Raw genomic sequence first — 16,743 nt, forward strand, 5'->3', positions numbered from 1 at the left:
AAGGAAGCCCACAGGTCTGGTGAGGGCAAAGTGGGCAGTCAAACCCATGCTGCCCAGCCTGCTGTCAGATAGCAGACAGCAAATGTCTGTGGGCTTTGTAATCACACCTCTGATGCCATACAGACATTGGCCAAAGCTTCCCTAGAGAGCCGAAGCCTGCCCCAGCCGCAGTGCAGAAGCAACAGCAAGCATGGCTGGGAAAGGAAACTTCAGGCAATAAAAGGCCATATGGAAAGTGTTTCGTTTAACTACACAAAGTGATGACAGCAGTGAGAGACAAGGATGTTTTAGATGCAGTTCTGTCAGTCTTAAGTTCAAACTCAGAACATACATGACAGCAGAAGTGCAACAGCAAGCATGTTACAACCTCAGGGCTTCAGTGCCTCGAACACAGAGGGGAGCGCCAGGGCTCGGGCTGTCTTCCCTGCGGCAGCATGAACACAAGGGGTTTCAAGTCTGCACAGCACCACTGCCCGCCAGGAGCCACCTGAGAGCTTCTGGCCGTACTGCAGAGGGCAGCAGGGTCCTCACCAGTCCAGGCCCTCCTTTGGCGCCGAGGGCCTCGTGCTCTTCTTGCTGTAGAACTGCGCGAACCAGCGCCTGTGCTTCTGGATGCTCGCGTCCTCTCTGACCAGCAGCGGCTTAGGCAGGTACTGTTTGTTATTCCAGATGGTTATGTCTCGCTCAAACTGGGGGGAGAAGGGTGGTGAGGAAACTGAATGAGCAGTTTTGTGCATGCTGCCTGCACACTAGGTTTATTTTTTAGCATTTCTTCCCAGTGGCCAGCGTGGGACTATTTTTAAACTGCAACACCGCTGCTCTCTGTCTGCAGTTAGCAGACATTTAGCCCATTGCAGCTCCCCAGCAAGAAGCTACTTTCAGCTTAGACAGCCCCTGCGATGGGATATACTGGAAAACGAATGGAGGTTGTGAAGGTAGGAGCAGCTCCACCTGAGATTTTTGATTTGTTGGGTAGCTCCAGCCAACCAGGGCACTATAAGTTAAGCACAGGTGCCTTAAATTCCACTCAGACATGCACCCAGTAAGATTTATGGAGTTTCCCTTCAAAAAGACATCTCTGCAGAAATAAGTGCTGCTTATTCACATTAGTAAGAATGCAAAATTTTAAACCATCATTTAAACAATGCAAGCTAGCAAAGCTAGGTTTGATTTGGGGTAGGTTTTTGGCATCTGAAAATCATCTTTTGGCAATTTTTACTGTGGTGCCCTCTGGTCAGACCAAACGGTTTCCATGCTTTAACCCCTGACAGAAGGGAATGACATGAACTATTCTGACTGCTTAAAAGGGAGTTACAGGGATGACAGAGTCAGATTTTTTTTGGTAGTGCCACCTGGTATAATGGGCAACAGCCACGGGTTTCAGGTTGAGACATTCCAAATGGACATTAAAAATAAAAATCAACGCTGTGGGTAGAGCAGTAATGGAATGGGTCACCCCTAAGGGGGCAGTCTCGTTTCAGGGCTCCTAGAGAACTCCATGCCTGACCTGAACTTGGCCATGGTCTTGCTCCAGGTGGGATTGGAGACATCCAGGAGGGCTCTCCCTCCACTTTTATGAATCCCTTTTGTAAAGACCTGGAAAAAACTCTGTCAGGAGGGGCAAGAATTGCCAAATCTCATGATAATTTAACAGCAGGGATATTTCCTAGCACAGTTATCACTGAAGGATATTGGATGGTTTTAAAGTACCAGCCTGGGGTGCTGGAAATCTGGATGCAGTTATTAGACCTTTCAAAGATGTCCTGCAACCCGGGAGAGGTGGCCTAACCCTTGTACCCCAGTTCCCCACCCACAGCAGGTGGCTAGCATCTCTCCATCATCATAAACAGATGAGCCACTGCATGGACCCTCTTCACTAAACTTTGAGTTTAGTTCTTTGGGCCCCTAAAATGGAAAGATCATGCCAAGCACTGAAAGGATCTTGCCCAAGCCTATTTTGCTCCCACATATCTCTGAGCCCACATGGGCTGGACGTTGCTTTATGCAACATCCAGCAAGCTCCAGGGGATCACCTTTGGCTGCTCTCCCTCAGAGGCCTTACCTGTATGCACTCTGCTCTCAGGATGAACTTGGGGACTATGGCCGGCACATTCTTCTGGTAGTAGATTTTGTGGACCACATTCTGCAGGAGAGGCTCCAGTGGTGTCACAGTCTGCAGGATGACCCCATGGCCCAGGAAAGCGTGCTCAAAGATGAGGAAAACCAGCCCTGGCCCCACCTGTGGAGCAAGAGCACACCCTCAGGGGAGAGTGCCCAGTGGCCCCACTGCCAGAACAGCAGCTCCGATGCCCTTGGTAGGACAGGCTGCACTGAGCAGGCAGGCAAGGACTTGTCCTCTTGGCCTACCGTGCCCTTCAGCTCAAGGGGCTGATGGTCACCCTGCTCTCAGATCCAGCAGGAAGGGGTAGTTCAGTCACATCCATGAGGTCTCCGCTCCTGCCGACACCAGCTTTCATTTGTGAGACAAGAAGGCACCCTGCCCTACCTGGTTGTGCAGCTCGTGCTCACTGCTATTAATGCAACCTCCTGCCCTTGGCTTCTGCAAGCTACCTCACCGTGTTTGACCAAATAGGCTCACTTGGCAGATAGGAAATATGGTCTTGTGTAAGTAAAAGTGACCGGTCAGGATGCAAGGGCAGTGGGGCCAGGCACCGTGCCCGTGGCTCACCAAGCCACCTGCCTTCCCTGGTGTCCATACAGGGCATTTCACGGCACGCGGGACATACCTGTCTGGCTGAAACCGACAAGTCCAGCAAGGGGAAGTGCTTCCCAAACACGGTTGCGGTGTGTTGGAGCAGCATGCGGGAGCAATGCTGGTTGGGCTCTGGCTCCGGTTGCCACTCGGCCTGGAGGGGTGGAGAAGGAGCGGCTCAGCCCGAGAGCCAGGGGTCAGGAGCATGGGCTGAGGGGAGGTAGCAGCGAGAGGGTGACTAAAGGGGGGCTGTGAAGGGCATCTAGAGCTAAGCACAGATGAGGGAGTGAGGCTAAAACTGCTGAGATGCAGAAAAGAGACTTGAACTGAAGACTGAGGATGAGGCAGAAGAGATGAGGTAGGACTCAAGCACTGAGGCAGAAAGGGGACCTGGCCTCAGGGACCTCAACCTACCCGTGGCCACGAGGGGACGTAGGGTCCTACCTTCCAGACGTGCTTCATAAAATCCCACACCTTGGACTTGGTGTATCTCAGATCGGATCCACTCAGAAAAGATGGTCCATGGAGAAAGACCAGGTGAGCTGTGTCAGCCGCATTCTCAGGGATTTCCTGCCGGGGGGGACAATTTATCGCTGTGAGAGCTGACCTGGGCACGAGCTGCCCGTCTGTAGCAGCAGCACTGCAGCAGCAGTGGTGTGATTGCAGCGCAGCCCAGTGCCCTCACCCAGTGGCAAGAGGCAGCCCAGGGAGTGGAGGTGGGTCTCAGCACTCAGTGACCTGGGACCAGCTCTTAACTACTGTGTGAAATAATTTAATGTGCAGCTAGAATAGTCAACATTAATATTAAGCTCAAAGCAACCTAACCACGTTAACTGTAGCCGTACGTGCTGGGACGCCAAACAAGTCTTTCCTCTGGCCCTAGAACAATTGTAAGGAATGAAGCATTTTTGTGTTTGTGATTCTAGACTGGATTTCACATATTTTAAACCAGCGTAAACTGCTAAACCCCACCAGCCTGCCCACATCAGGTCACTTGTTGAGGTTTTAACTGCTTTGTTACTCAAATACACCACCTCTCCTGCAGCTTGGCAAGTAGCACAGACTGGCCATAGCACAGACCTGTGTGCAGTGGTTCACTTCTGCTTACGGCCACAAAACTTCTCCCTTTTCCAGCCTCATTTCCACGAAGACAACAGAAACTGCAGCCATTTTGTTTGGCTTGGCACATTTGTCAGCATATGGTGGTGATTATGAACATTGACAGCAAAATAACCTTGCATTTCCATTTCTGTCATCAGTGAATTGAAAAGCCTCCTGATGCTAAGTGCTGCAATCCTTGAAGAATCTTTTTTCAAAATTACATCAGATACAGGTCAAAGCAAATTAATAGATTCCCTTTAAGTGCCACCCAGGACATCTGTTGTCTCTCAAACAGCCCATGGACCCCCACATACGGGGAACATCTGCCACGTTCTCAGTATAGGGCGCAGTGATGCATTCCTAGGTGTTGGCTCTGCTGGCAGTAGCAGCTGCCCAGTGGCACTGGGTTAACTGGGAGAAGATGCCCATTAACGTGTCATCTGGGAGGAGACATCCCTGAACTGGACTCCAGCAGAGGACCCAGCCCCAGACATGCCCTATGTGCTGCCCCAGTGCTACCTGGATGTGGGCGTCCACAAAGTGCTCTGTCTGTCCCCGAAACACCCACTCCTTGGCGGCGATCTGCGGCTGCTCAGGCACAGCCCACGTCGGGCCAGTCCCGTCGCAGTGGTACCAGAGCAGCAGCATCCCGTTCACCTCGCAGCATGGCCACGTCCGGACCTTGGCGAAATCTGGCACTGCAGGGAAAGAAAGGAATTGGATTAATGCAGCATTTCTGGGGTGCTGAAGGTCACCTTGTCCTGGAGTATGGGTCAGAGCTCATTTTATGGGCAGTATTAATGTGGCACAGGCTCCCTGGTGACATTTGTCAGTCTGCTGAAGGATTACAGCCCCTGAAGTTCACAGAAGTGTTTGCTTTGATGAGTCTCATTTCAGTGGTATCTTGTGCGGGTCCCTTCAGGAGGCAGGAGGGATAGCTGCCCTGCAGCCTACTATCGCTATTCAAAACCATTTAAACAAGTAAAAGGCTGCATCAACTAACCCTCAAGTTTCAGTGAGCTAAAAAGCAATGGTTTTAGGTGGACAGAGAGTAAAACCAGCTTACAACCCTGAGTTCAAGTCATTCTGTTACAATACAGCAATACCATGGGGTGCTTTAAGAACAGCTCTGCACTTCCCAGCCTTCCCAGTGAAATGCCTTTTGATATTTACATTTACTTGATTGTCAGAAAACTCAACTGGAAGGCTTTTGCTTTCATTATTTTTTTCCTCTAGTTTGCAGACAGGTGTCTACAACCACTTGGGAAGCCAAATAACAGGAGAAATTCTGTTTCTCTGTCAATCACTGAACATCAGAAGAGGCAGGAGGAGACCATCGGTACCACTTACAATTGCAAAACCTGGATTTTTGGGTAGGATTCATCTCACTGAACGGGGCTTTGCCAGCCCCATGCAGAGGCCTGGTGCCATGCTGAGCGCTGCAGCTCCCTGCCTGGCTGCTGGAGCTGCCCCTCGGGGCCTCTGGAATCCCTCCACCGCAGCGCCCTGTGGGCATGCAGGCAGCTTTTCTGTCTGTTTAAATCAACCTGACCTGTCCGGGCTGAACTGGCAGCTGGGCAGCTCTTTGCGATTCTGTTCTCTTCGTAAAACACAGTAATCATGACTCTGAATAAAGCAGTTTCCTATCAAACAATGCATTTTGGCAAGCATGTGTGTATGTCCAAAATATTCATTCTCATTTTGTAATGAAACACATCTTTACTCATTACCTGGAATCAAATTTTCATTCAAATGCAGCTCCCAAGTGAGCATATAGGGAAAAAAAAAAAAGAAGAAGAAGAAGAAGAAGAATTGCAGTTTGATGCGATCTATAAGCTGTTTGTCTTATCACATATGGAGAGTATGATTTTTCCACTTCTGGAAAAATAGACTGTTTAGTAGAAAGACTGAGTTTTGCTGCTACTCGGTACTTTTATTGCTATCCCAATCAGTCCCAATCAGAGGAAATCGACCTTCTAAGGGAAATTAGGAAACAATCCAAAGCAGAATTCAAAGTAAACCTACTGGTTTCAGCCACATTTAGAGTTGGTAATTTATTTCAATTAATGCAAGTAATTGTTACATGTGAACTTTAAGTAAGATGTTCTCCCTACACAATCACCGCAAACCACATCTAAAATGTGGGTGGGTGTGAAAAGCCTTCCTGGGTTCTAACCCCTTAAGCCTCAAAAGAGAAAAAAATTGCCATCAAGAGATTATTCTGCCAATGTCAAGACCACAGATTTAAGCACTGACATGGTATAAATTATCACTGTAGCGTACAGAATACTTTCTGAACCCCAGTAGCTTCTTGGTATCTATCACACAGACACTTTTTGTTTGCATGCCTGGTGGTGCAATGCACAACTCCAAGTTAAAATCTTTGAAGATACACAGCTTGCTGTCAGCAGGAGTTATCGGGCTATCAAAATTGTGAAGGGTGGTTGGTTAACCAAATTAAAGTCCCGTCTACCATCTAACATGTGCAAGGGCACTGGAACATTGTGTCACAACATGGACAACCCAGGAGGAGAATTAGGGCGCTGCAAAAAAAAAAAAACAAAACAGGGAATTGAAGGGGGGTGGGGATGGTGAGTTATTACGAAGCCCACTTTTCCCTACTGAAATATTTTTTAGGACAATGCCCAGGGCACTAACAGTACTGCAGGTGCTTTCTGCAGACCTGGGAAAGGTTCACCTTTTTCAGCATATGGGATGCTGGTGCATTTTCCATCTTCTCCTCGAAACTGCCAGCCGTGAAAGGGGCACTCGATGCAGTCGCCCACGACGTGCCCGCCGGCAGCGAGGTTGGCACCGAGGTGAGGGCAGTAAGCGTCCACCACATGGGCCTGGCCGTCCTGGGTGCGGAACGCAGCGAGCTGCTCTCCTGCAGAAAGACGGGGTTATCGGCCTGTCCCTAAAGCCAGCAGCCCCGGGCAGGGGCAGGTGGGCTCAGGGATCCGGGACCAGGGACCCAGCCCCGTTCGCGCAGCCACCAGGGGGCACCGGGCGGCCGCAGCAGCGGTCCCCAAACCCGCATGGCTCCCACCCTCAGCACCCTTTCTCTGGGCTGTCAGAGCCTGTTTCAGCTGCAGGAGAAAAGGCACCGCCACAGAAATATGTAAAGATGCTCCCTCTGCTAAAGAGGGGCTCCAGGTAGAGCAGAGCAGTGGCTGCATGTAGAGAGATTCCTGTCCCTTTGCCCAAGATGTCTAGAGGAGAGCGTGGGCTCGCGAATTTCAGGAAAATCTGGCTGAAAGGAGAAGCCCTTTACCTGTTTGCTCTTGACTTCCAAGAGCCGCATGCACCACAGCCCAGCAGCTCAGCACAGAATCCCTTCCTCAAGCAGGGCAGGCTGAGCCAGAGCCCCGTCACCTCCCCAGCAGGGGGGTTCTGGCTAAGCAAAAGGCAGCTCCTGCCCCAGCCAGCTCCGTGCAGGGAGGGATGGAGCCAGCGCTGGCAGAGCTGGGGCTGCATTGCCCCGACACCCAAACTTGCTTTGCTCTGCTGCTGGGCCAAGTTCCTTCTGCCCCGATGCAACGTGAGGTTTGCCCTGCTGATATCTGTCTCTGCTCACTGGGATCACATTCCTCCTCCCTGCCCCCAGGGCAGCACCCTGCTAGCTCAGCAAAAAACTCTTGCAAAGTTTGCCCTGGCTTCTGGAGAGACAGGCTGTGCTTATGCCGTAGCCATAGATCTGTTCATGGCACACGTGGCTGTGCAAGGAGGCCATGACTGCGCCATGTGCCATGCCATCACCTCCAAGATTGCTCTGCCCCGAGGGACAGACCTGGTGCCAGGCGCTTTCCTGGCACAGCATGAGCTGCTCCTGTGCAGCTGCACCCCTCGGTGCTGCGGCACCATGCCATGGGAGCAGGGCTGCTCGTCAGGACCTGGCCTGAGAGCAAGGCTGGACCTGTCCCCTGCATCCCCTCGAGTTGTGTCCTAGCTGGTCTGGGGGCTCGGAAGCATGCTGGGGGCTGTTCATATGGATGCAACCAGTGAGTTAAAGGCTGGGGTGCTCCAGGGTCCTCTCTTCCACACTATGTGCCCTGCAGTGCATGTGTATTAACTGTTTGTGAAATCTGATTGTTATAGCTGGTGCTGTACCTTAGCACTCAAACAGTAAGAAATGAGACCAAACTAAAGTCCAAAGACCAAACTAAGCTTCTGTCCATATTTTCCCAGACAGCCACATTGATGACCAGTGACACACTGTGAGCTACACAAAGCTACTTCCTTTGGTTTTGTGTCCCGGGCAAAGAAAACAAAACAGTGAAAACTTCCCCAGCCTTCAAACCTAGAAAAGGTTATTTTTGCTATCTGGCAGAAAAGCATGGTTTTACTGCAGTGCCCGGAGGTGCCTCCTTATCCAGGACACCTGGCGCTGCTGTCTTGCTGGAAGGCGCTGGTACCTCTGCTGGCAGCTGATGAGGGGAGTGGAGGTGCCGGAGGTGCAGGTCCTTCCCCCTGCCCCAGGCAGCAACGAGTCATTCCTCAGCATCAGCATTTTCTCCTATCACCAATCCGCCTCTTTGCCTGACCTGAATTTCAGAGCAAAGGGGGCTATGCCAGGAGAGGTTTCTGCCTGTGCAGCTGTTGGAGGTGACAGGGTCACTGCGAGCTGTGGTGTAGGAGTGGTGCTGGGCAGGTCAGAGTGGGGCACTGGGAGCCTGGGCTCCTGGGGGGTCCCAAGAAACAGCCCTGTGCCCTGGTGCTTTGCCCAGGAAGGTCCCACCTCTAGAGCTTTCCTTCTTACAGTCAGTCTGGAGCTCATCTGCCGTGAAGAGCTGAAGTGGTGCCTGTGGCCAGAGCCTTGTGGGGCTGCCTGGACTCCTCTCCTGGGGCTCCTGAGCTAGCACTGCTTTGTTCTCCAGCCTTTGTACTCCGGAGCCAGCAGAGCCAGAGGAGAAGCTGATCTTTGCTTAGGGTGGTGCATCAAATCTGATATCTCCCCATGTGGGAGGACAATATCCCAGCCTAATATATGCTAAGAAACTCTGTTGTAAATGAACATCTAGAACTTAAGAGCCACATACAGGCACAGATGTTTTCCTGTGAAATTAGTCTATTTTCTTCATGGAAAATGAATGGCAATTATGGCAGGAATAACACATGGCACAGAAAGAGACACAAGGTCATCGTGCTGCTCTTGGCTGGGGACGCAGAAGCTGGGGGAGAGCCCAGAAGACTCACTCAGGGACTTTGCTGCACAGGAGCCTCCCCTGAGGTCTGAGCAGCTTCACTGCAGCAAGCCCCAGGCAGCAGAGCTGCAGGACACAGCAGCCCTCAGGAGAGCCTAGGGCTTTCCTGCATGCTCCATGCTGTGGTTTGGAACGTACCTGGTCCCCAAGGTCGGGTCCTGCAGGGACCAAGTCAAGAGATTTTTCTTCATCTCCTCTTGCTCACTGTCTCTGGAGCAGGGCCACATTTCAAGGCTATGCTCAGAGACTCTATACCAGATAAATTAAACACAGACTTGGAAGCTTTGGGTTGTTTAACTCTCTTATTTACTGATAGTCTTCCTGGCACCAGTAAACTACTATCATGCTGCAATGTGGAATGATTTTACTTGCACATTGTAGCCAGACCTGGAGGACTGGGTGCCAGGGCCCAGGCTTCAGGTAGACAATGAAGGGATGCAACTGATAGGCTGGCAAGAGCTCTCCAGGATGTACATATTGAACTGGAAAGTTCCCAACACACAAAGAAACAAAACATCACAGGAGAAGATGGCTCTTGAAAACAGATCTAAAAAAAAACAACAACACCTCTGACTCAGAGGGACTTCAATGCAGAAACCTCCTTTATGATGAGGAAGGCACCTGAACAAGTCCCAAACCATCTTCAAGGCAAAAGGACCCTGGACAGCCTAGGAGACTTTTCTGGATGTGTCTGTGAGACCTGATCTGCCCCAGGACAGGGGGAGCTGTGGGCACAGCAGTGCCTGGGAGGGGAACCCAGGCAGTGAGGTGCCCTGCTGTCCCAGAAGAAGCCCAGAGGGGTGCCCTGCACACACACAGTGAGCCTGTGCCACGATGCCCCAGCTGGGGTACCTGCTGCCTGTGGAAAAGCCGAGGCTGTGCCATGCTTGGTGCCCTCATCTGGGTGCCGCGTGGGGTGGCCCAGAAGGGATGCCCCAACAGAGAGGCCTCAGTGCCACAGCAGAGACCACAGCAGAGATGCTCAGGCAGAGATGTCTTGCACACTGGCAACAGACAGGGCAGGGAGCCAGCATGGGTGCTGGCAGGGATGGCCCAGTGCCCTGGCAGGACACCCCCGCACGGTGCCCAGCACCCTGATGAGGATGCCCAGGTGAAGGTGTCCTTGTGCCCCCACGGAGACACTCAGGCAGGGATGTCCCTGTGCACAAGTAGGGATGCCCCCATTCCCCGGTGGAGTGGAGATGTCTGGGATGCCCTGCTGGGGATGTCCTGCTGGGGTTGCCCTGCTGGGGATGTCCTGCTGGGGTTGCCCTGCTGGGGATGCAGCGGGGCTGACCCGGTTCCCCAGTGCAGACGCCCGGGGCAGGGAAGTCCCGGGGGCCCGTCAGGGATGCCCGCCGTGCTGTGTCAGTGCCCTGGCCGAGACACCCATCAGGGGTGTCCCCACTCCCGGCGGGGATGCCCGGGCACGGGCACGGCGCTGTCCCGGCGGGGACGCCGGCGGGGATGCCCAGCAGCCTGGCCAGCATCCCGGGCCCAGGGAACGGGGACGCCCGTCGGGGACTCACCGAGCAGGGCGAGGCTGCGGACGGTCCCGGGGGGCAGCTGCGCGGAGTCGAGGACTCGATACCAGCCGTTGGGGTACGGCGGCGGCCGGGCGCCGGGGCGGCGGGGGCGGCGGGGGGCCGGGGCCGGCAGGGAACCCACCTCCCCACGGCCCCTCCGCAGCTCCAGAGGCCGGCAGCAGCCCGGCAGCACGACGAGCAGGAGGAGGAGGAGGAGGAGGAGGAGCAGGAGGATGGGCAGCGCCCCGCTCCCCAGCCCCGCCGCCAGCAGCTCCGCTCCGCACCACCCGCTCCCCATAGCGCGCCCGGCCCCGCCGCCGCCGCCCCTTATAGCGCGCCCGGCCCCGCCCGGGTGGGGCTGGGGAGGGGGATCTCGGGGGGGCTGGGGGGCAGCTCCCACCCCCGGCACCCCTCAGGCACCCCCGGGCTGCGGCGGCTGACGATTCCTGTCACCCCTGAGGGCTGCGAGGTGCACAGCAAAGAGTCACAGCAACACAAAATCACAGTCACTGAGTCACAGAGCCACAGAGCCACAGAACTATAGAATAACGGAACTGTAGAATCACAGAACCACAGAACGGTTTGAGTTGGAAGGGACCTTAAACCCCATCCAGTTCCAACCCCTGCCATGGGCCCCCAGTCTGGCCTTGGGCACTGCCAGGGATGGGGCACCCACAGCTCCTCTGGGCAGCCTGGGCCAGGGTGTCACCTCCCTCATTGTGTAGAATTTCTACCCTACATCTAATCTAAATCTCTCCTCTTTTGGTTTACAACCATTCCCCTTTGTCCTATCATCATCTGCTTGAGTAAGAAGAGGCAGTGAGCACAAGTTGCTGCAAAGGGAACTCCACTTCCACAGAAGGAAAAGTTAGTCCCAGAAGGAGCAGTACAAATTCTGTTCAATAGGTTATTTAGATCGATGCATACCACATCACCCTCCTGAGCTGCGATCTCGTTCCCAGAAAGATGGGGCCAGTGTTGGGGCTGGCTGTGACAGTGGACGCCTGACAGCACTCTGATGTGTCCCTTGGAGTCCGAGGACAGCTCAGAGAGTTGCCAGTGCAGAAAAAGGAAGGGATGCTCTCGTGCAGAGAGGACAAATCAGGGCCAAGGAAAGATCAGGTTACTTAAGCATTACAGCTTGCTGTAGGGTGAGGTAGGGAATTAAAGCTTGATTTAGTCCTAAGAATTGCACAGTTCAAGAGGCAACTGTAGAAAGCCCACCTGCTGCCCATCATGTAGATATAGCCAGGGATTTCCAGGCATAGAAACAACCCCCCAAACCCTACATAGTACTAAGTAATTGAAAAGGGAAAAGCACACAGAAATGGAGCATCTGGTTGAAGCAAAATCAGCAACCAAAAGGGTGAATTCAGACGGGTTGAAAGGCCTGAAGACCCCTTACTAAAGGTTCAGGTAAACATATCTGACCTACTGGAAACCTTTTCTAGAGGAGAGTGCCAGTGCAGCTGTGCAGGAGACTGAACACCCCAGATGGAAGTGAACAGACATCCCTAAGAGAGGGGCAGGCTGCAAGTCCTGTCTGAATGAGGAAAAGGAAGAACAACGAACAAGGAAGAACAAGTGAAATATCTAGTCAAAGTAGGGCAGGACAAAGAGGGATTTTCAAGAGTAACTTACTAAGGGCATAAAAGCACATAATAAATACATCCGCAGTGCTGAAACAGAGACTTGATGGCAGTTTGGGGATTGGGAGACCAAGGAGTCTTCACACTGTGCTGGGCAAGTCCACCAGACACTGGAGTGAAGGGGCTCTCAGGCACAGGAATGAGTATGCTCCATTGAGGAAGGGTCAACTGCACGTTTCTAAGTAGAATCCGTGTCTCACCAAGAGACCTTAGGACTCAACACACAGCTGAACAAGTTCATGCTCTATTCACTTGGACTTTCAAGACACTTCCTCTAAGACCTGCTGCAAAAGGCCCTTAAATAAGCCTGAAGTAACGGGAGAGGAATCCTCTTTGCTTCTTTAATTGGTGAGAAGACAGGAAACGAGGAAAAGGAATAAATGCTCAGCTGTTACAATGGAGAGTGGGGATCTGCATTTGTATCTGCCTATTCATGAAGAAACTGAGAAACAGGATAAACAGATCTCTAAATCACCTGATTAAGATGGTTCTGAATTATTCAGTACAGTAAAATGTAAAATTGACTATGAGCTACTGCAAAATAAACCTTACAAATCTCTCAGTGACTGGCAGGCAAACAGCAGTGTCTGCCATTGAAATGTAATGCATGTGGCGAAGACCCACAGGAGAGGGTTAGCTATTAATTGGCACTTGGAAAGCGATCGGCACGTTACTCGACTTGGTCTCTGAATACATCCAATCACTGTTCCACTCAGCTCAAAAAGACAAATGCAACGCTAGGAATAATTAGCATTAGTGCTTTTGTAGACATGATGATCTAAGCATATAAGAGGGGCAAGGTCCATAGAGGACAATAATATTTTCTGTTAGATGCACTGATACAGTTGGAAAAATAGTTGATAGCCCTCCTTCGAGAATAATTAGGAATGTAATTGGGAACAGAGCACGAAACCATCTGCACGTCTGGTGAACTGCAAGGTGCATGTAATGGTGGCCACCTCATCTTGCATGGAGTAAACCTAGAGGAGATACCGAGAAATGAGGGCTGTGATCAGAAGCAGGGAATGGCAGCCACAGGAGGTGTGAGAAGAACAAATACTTGAAGTCTTGAAAATCAGAAGACAATTGACACACCCATTATCAGTCCCTGAACTAGATAGGTCTCAATCTAGGACTTTCCTTTTAAGCTCATATTTCACACCTTTCCAAGTCTGAAAGAATTTCTGAGTGGGCAGAAGTGGGTCCAGCAGGAGGGAAGTGAGAAAACAAAAGGACAAATGGCAACACGGGGAGTCCAGGGGTGCTGGTGGGACACAGAACTCCCAGCAGCTGGGCACAGCTGGGGGGCTCCACGGGAACCTCTGCTTCTACAGACCGGGGCAGGGAACAGGAGTGGAACAGCCCATGGTGTATGAAGGCAGTTCTGAGCAGTACAGACAGCACAAGAGCCATTTATAGACGGACTTAAAGGGTCCAGGAGAGGACGTGGGGTGTTCCCGCGTGGCACAACAGCAGAAGCACCCAGGAGCTGCTTGAGCAGCACAGAACCTCTGTGCCCACACGGGGTGTGAGGCTGTGCCTTGTGTCCTCCTCTTCCTGGGTGCCTGGCTCTAGGGTGGGGGACGAGCAGTACTGGGATGAAACAGCCCAGGCTGGAGGGGAAAAAAAAAGTTCAGTGCAGGAATTTCCCTTTCATTCTTTGTGTGCAATTTTAGGATAAATTGAGAGTTTTTTGACTGGTAATGTAGCAACCTCAGCTATACTAAATAATTTGTTTGGGGTTTGAAGTAGTGTGTATAGTGCTGAATGCCTTTCACCATGTACAAAACCCTGATTCTGCATGCTCCTGAGTTTGTTGAGCTACCTATCCAAGACTGAAATCCGTCAGTCCCTATGTTTGATACATAAATGAGCAGTGGTTATGGTACAGAGGATTCCTTTGTTTCCAGAGACAGAAAACATAAAGTTTAGCTCTATCAATAAATAAATAAATAAATAAAAAGTAAAGGAAGAATGTGGTGTTTGGCTGATATTAGAAATCTTTGTATTGGCTTGGCCTTTCTAGCAGGTTTCTGCATTAGAGCAGAGGCGGGTCTTGATGTGGTGTTCAAAATCGGAAAAAAAGGGCAATTCATGGGATTGCAGGAGGGGAATGAAGCCTTGGAGAAGGGGGTTGTTGGTCACAAAGTCTCTCAATGACATTTTTCATCAAAGGGTTACATCATAAGGGTTCTACCTGTGTGTTCATCTTTCCAGGAAGCCTACCTCGAGACTGTGCTTCTTGCTTTCCAGATGCACTATGCAGTGCGTGCATTATGTGAGTGCACCACAAGGGGAGGAGATAAGGAAAAAACTGTTTTCTTCAAAACCAACACAATTTAGCCTAGTCTCATCATGTTTTTCTTTATTTTTAGGCTGGTTTCATAATCAAACAAAACTTGTGCAATCAGTCCTCAATGTGTCCTCAGGAATAAGGTTTTGATCTTGCAAATATCAATCACGCGTGACAGGAGGGCACAGCCCTCCAGACGGGCATGTCTGTTGTCACATTCCTGTGCTCTGGATTTTGTGTTTGAGCCCTAACCCACCAATTATCTATTCTGGCACATGGAGGAGCACACCCGGGATCCAGCTCCAACCTGCCAGCTGGCTCTGGGGTGAGGCACATCAAGTGCAGCAAAAAGCCTGGTGCCACACGGATTCTGCCCCTGCTTGCGATACTGACACAACTGGACCAGCTCTGGCGTCGTCAGGCTTACTCAGCATCCTCCAGAGCTATTCCTGAGGCTGTATGCCTCACACTCATTATGCCTGGTGTCTTTAAAAAAGCCACATAGGGCAAGTTGGAAAGCAGCCCCCTAATTTTTCTGTTCTCCCCAGGTAAGGAGCATTCACATGGGAGTTGCACGGGGTGGGAAGCCCCTGGAGCGAGTTAAACATTCACAGGGATGAAGCCAAGAGAACTGAGGCGTCCTAGGCAGACACGTGCCATAGAATCACAGAATCAGAGAATGGTTTGGGTTGGAAGGGACCTTTTTGAAGGTGATCTGGTCCCCTCCAGGGACACCTCCCAATAGATTGGGTGCTCAGAGAATTGTCCACCCTGACTTTGAACTCTTCCAATGATGAGGCATCCACAGCTTCTCCGGGCTCGTTCCTGTGTCTCACTGCCTTCATCATACAAAAATGTCTTCCTTATGTCTAACTTAAATTTACCCTCTGTCACACTTAAAACCATTACCCCTTGTTCTGTCACTACAGCCCCTGGTAAAAAGTCTTTCTCCACCTTTCTTATTAAGCCCCCTTCATCTTTTGAAAGGCTGCAATGAGGTCTCCCCAGAGCCTTTTCTTCTCCAGGCTGAACAGCCCCAACTCTTCCAGCCTTTCTTCACAGACAGGGTGTGGGGGCATCACAGAGCGGGGCTGCAGGAGGTAAGGGGAGCTCTGAGTGCTGTGACGAGCTCCTGGGAGGGAGCTGAAAGGCTCAGAGATGCAGGTGAAGGGGTCTGCCAAGGAGATGTGTGATGCCTTCTCCCAAAAGCAGGCTTCAGGAGTGGGGACGTGGGAACCGTTGCACATTTCTGCACCCATCACTGTGAAGACAATGTCCTGCTTTGAGGACAGTTGGCTCTGGAGGGATTACAATTTCTGGAGTGCCACATTGTTCATTGGCACGTTTTTCCTTCCCTCTTCTCAGCTTCATCCCATCCCAAAGAGGCTGGGCATGCCCCGAGGTCTCACTCTCCATTTGACAAGGCACAACCTCTGCCTACAAGGAGCCTGTCACCACCTGCAGTCACACCTGCCTGGAGAACCTTGTACAGTCCTTGTAGAGAATTTTGGCCCTCCAGCATGCCTCCAGCTCCTTCAGAAGGTCAGGCCATCTCATGTGGTTAAGGTGCTGCACAGACACACTGCTGAGTCTCACGATGAGCAGGACTGGTGCAGCAGCAGCCTCTGGTGTCTTGGTGTCTCCACAGAGTCCCTGCAGACAAAGAAAACAAATGTGACAGCCCCAGGTGACAGCACTACCTCGTCAAGCAGGGCAGCCACATCCTGACGCAGCTTTATCACAGGCACCCAGGCTGTTGGACTGAGCTTCTCAGCAGCCGTGCCGATGGCCCTGAGATGGGCTTCTGTGGGTCCCATCCAGCTCTCTGGCAGCAAGGGCAGGTGCTTGGGAACGGCAGTGTGGCTGAGTCATGAGTTTAGAGAGGAGAGAGAGGGGCTGCCCGAGTTGGACCCCCTTATAGAGAGGCTGTGGAGGTGCTCACAGAGCACATAGAGGGTGGGCATGTGCGGTGGCTGGAGCTTCCCCGTGTGCTCCGTGCCCAGGCACTTGTCACCATATTACCTGCGGTGACTTTGTCACAGCGTTACCTGGGCCCAGGCCCCAGCATCCTTCACGGTGAAGATGTGCAGGAAGCGCCCAGCAGTGACAGCTCTGCCCCTGCTGTGCAGCAGCCCGGGGAGCTGGGGGTCCCTGGGGATGGCCGTCCTGCTCCCCATACACGGCGTGCAGGCAGCTGTAGCCCAGCCACCTCATGGCTTTTTTTTCCATCAGAAAATGGGATTTTGTCAAAATGAAT

At 52.0% G+C, this 16,743-nt stretch overlaps 1 protein-coding gene across 1 annotated transcript; it reads right to left on the reverse strand.

Moving 5' to 3' along the window:
- Positions 1 to 527: 527 nt before the first annotated feature.
- LOC118257067 (cholesterol 7-desaturase nvd-like) lies at positions 528 to 16,663 on the reverse strand. The gene is made up of 9 exons (XM_050714658.1): positions 16,535 to 16,663; positions 15,957 to 16,139; positions 10,548 to 10,707; positions 6,513 to 6,701; positions 4,334 to 4,512; positions 3,158 to 3,283; positions 2,748 to 2,867; positions 2,063 to 2,239; positions 528 to 689 (listed from the first exon to the last, which is right to left on the reverse strand). Exons 1-9 carry the CDS (start codon positions 16,661 to 16,663, stop codon positions 528 to 530), a joined length of 1,425 nt encoding a protein of 474 aa, XP_050570615.1.
- Between the last annotated feature and the right edge of the window lie 80 nt (positions 16,664 to 16,743).

Source organism: Cygnus atratus, chromosome 19 (genome assembly GCF_013377495.2).
Source record: "Cygnus atratus isolate AKBS03 ecotype Queensland, Australia chromosome 19, CAtr_DNAZoo_HiC_assembly, whole genome shotgun sequence".
Lineage (NCBI taxonomy): Eukaryota > Metazoa > Chordata > Aves > Anseriformes > Anatidae > Cygnus > Cygnus atratus.

Bases quoted from the DNA above. Each gene is read 5' to 3' on its own strand.
- LOC118257067 (XM_050714658.1), bottom strand. From the start codon at position 16,663: ATGGGGAGCAGGACGGCCATCCCCAGGGACCCCCAGCTCCCCGGGCTG. The intron at 16,140-16,534 runs GTAACGCTGTGA...CTTTGTCTGCAG, and splicing joins ATGCTGGGGCCTGGGCCCAG to GGACTCTGTGGAGACACCAA. The intron at 6,702-10,547 runs GTGAGTCCCCGA...GTCTTTCTGCAG, and splicing joins CCGCAGCCTCGCCCTGCTCG to GAGAGCAGCTCGCTGCGTTC.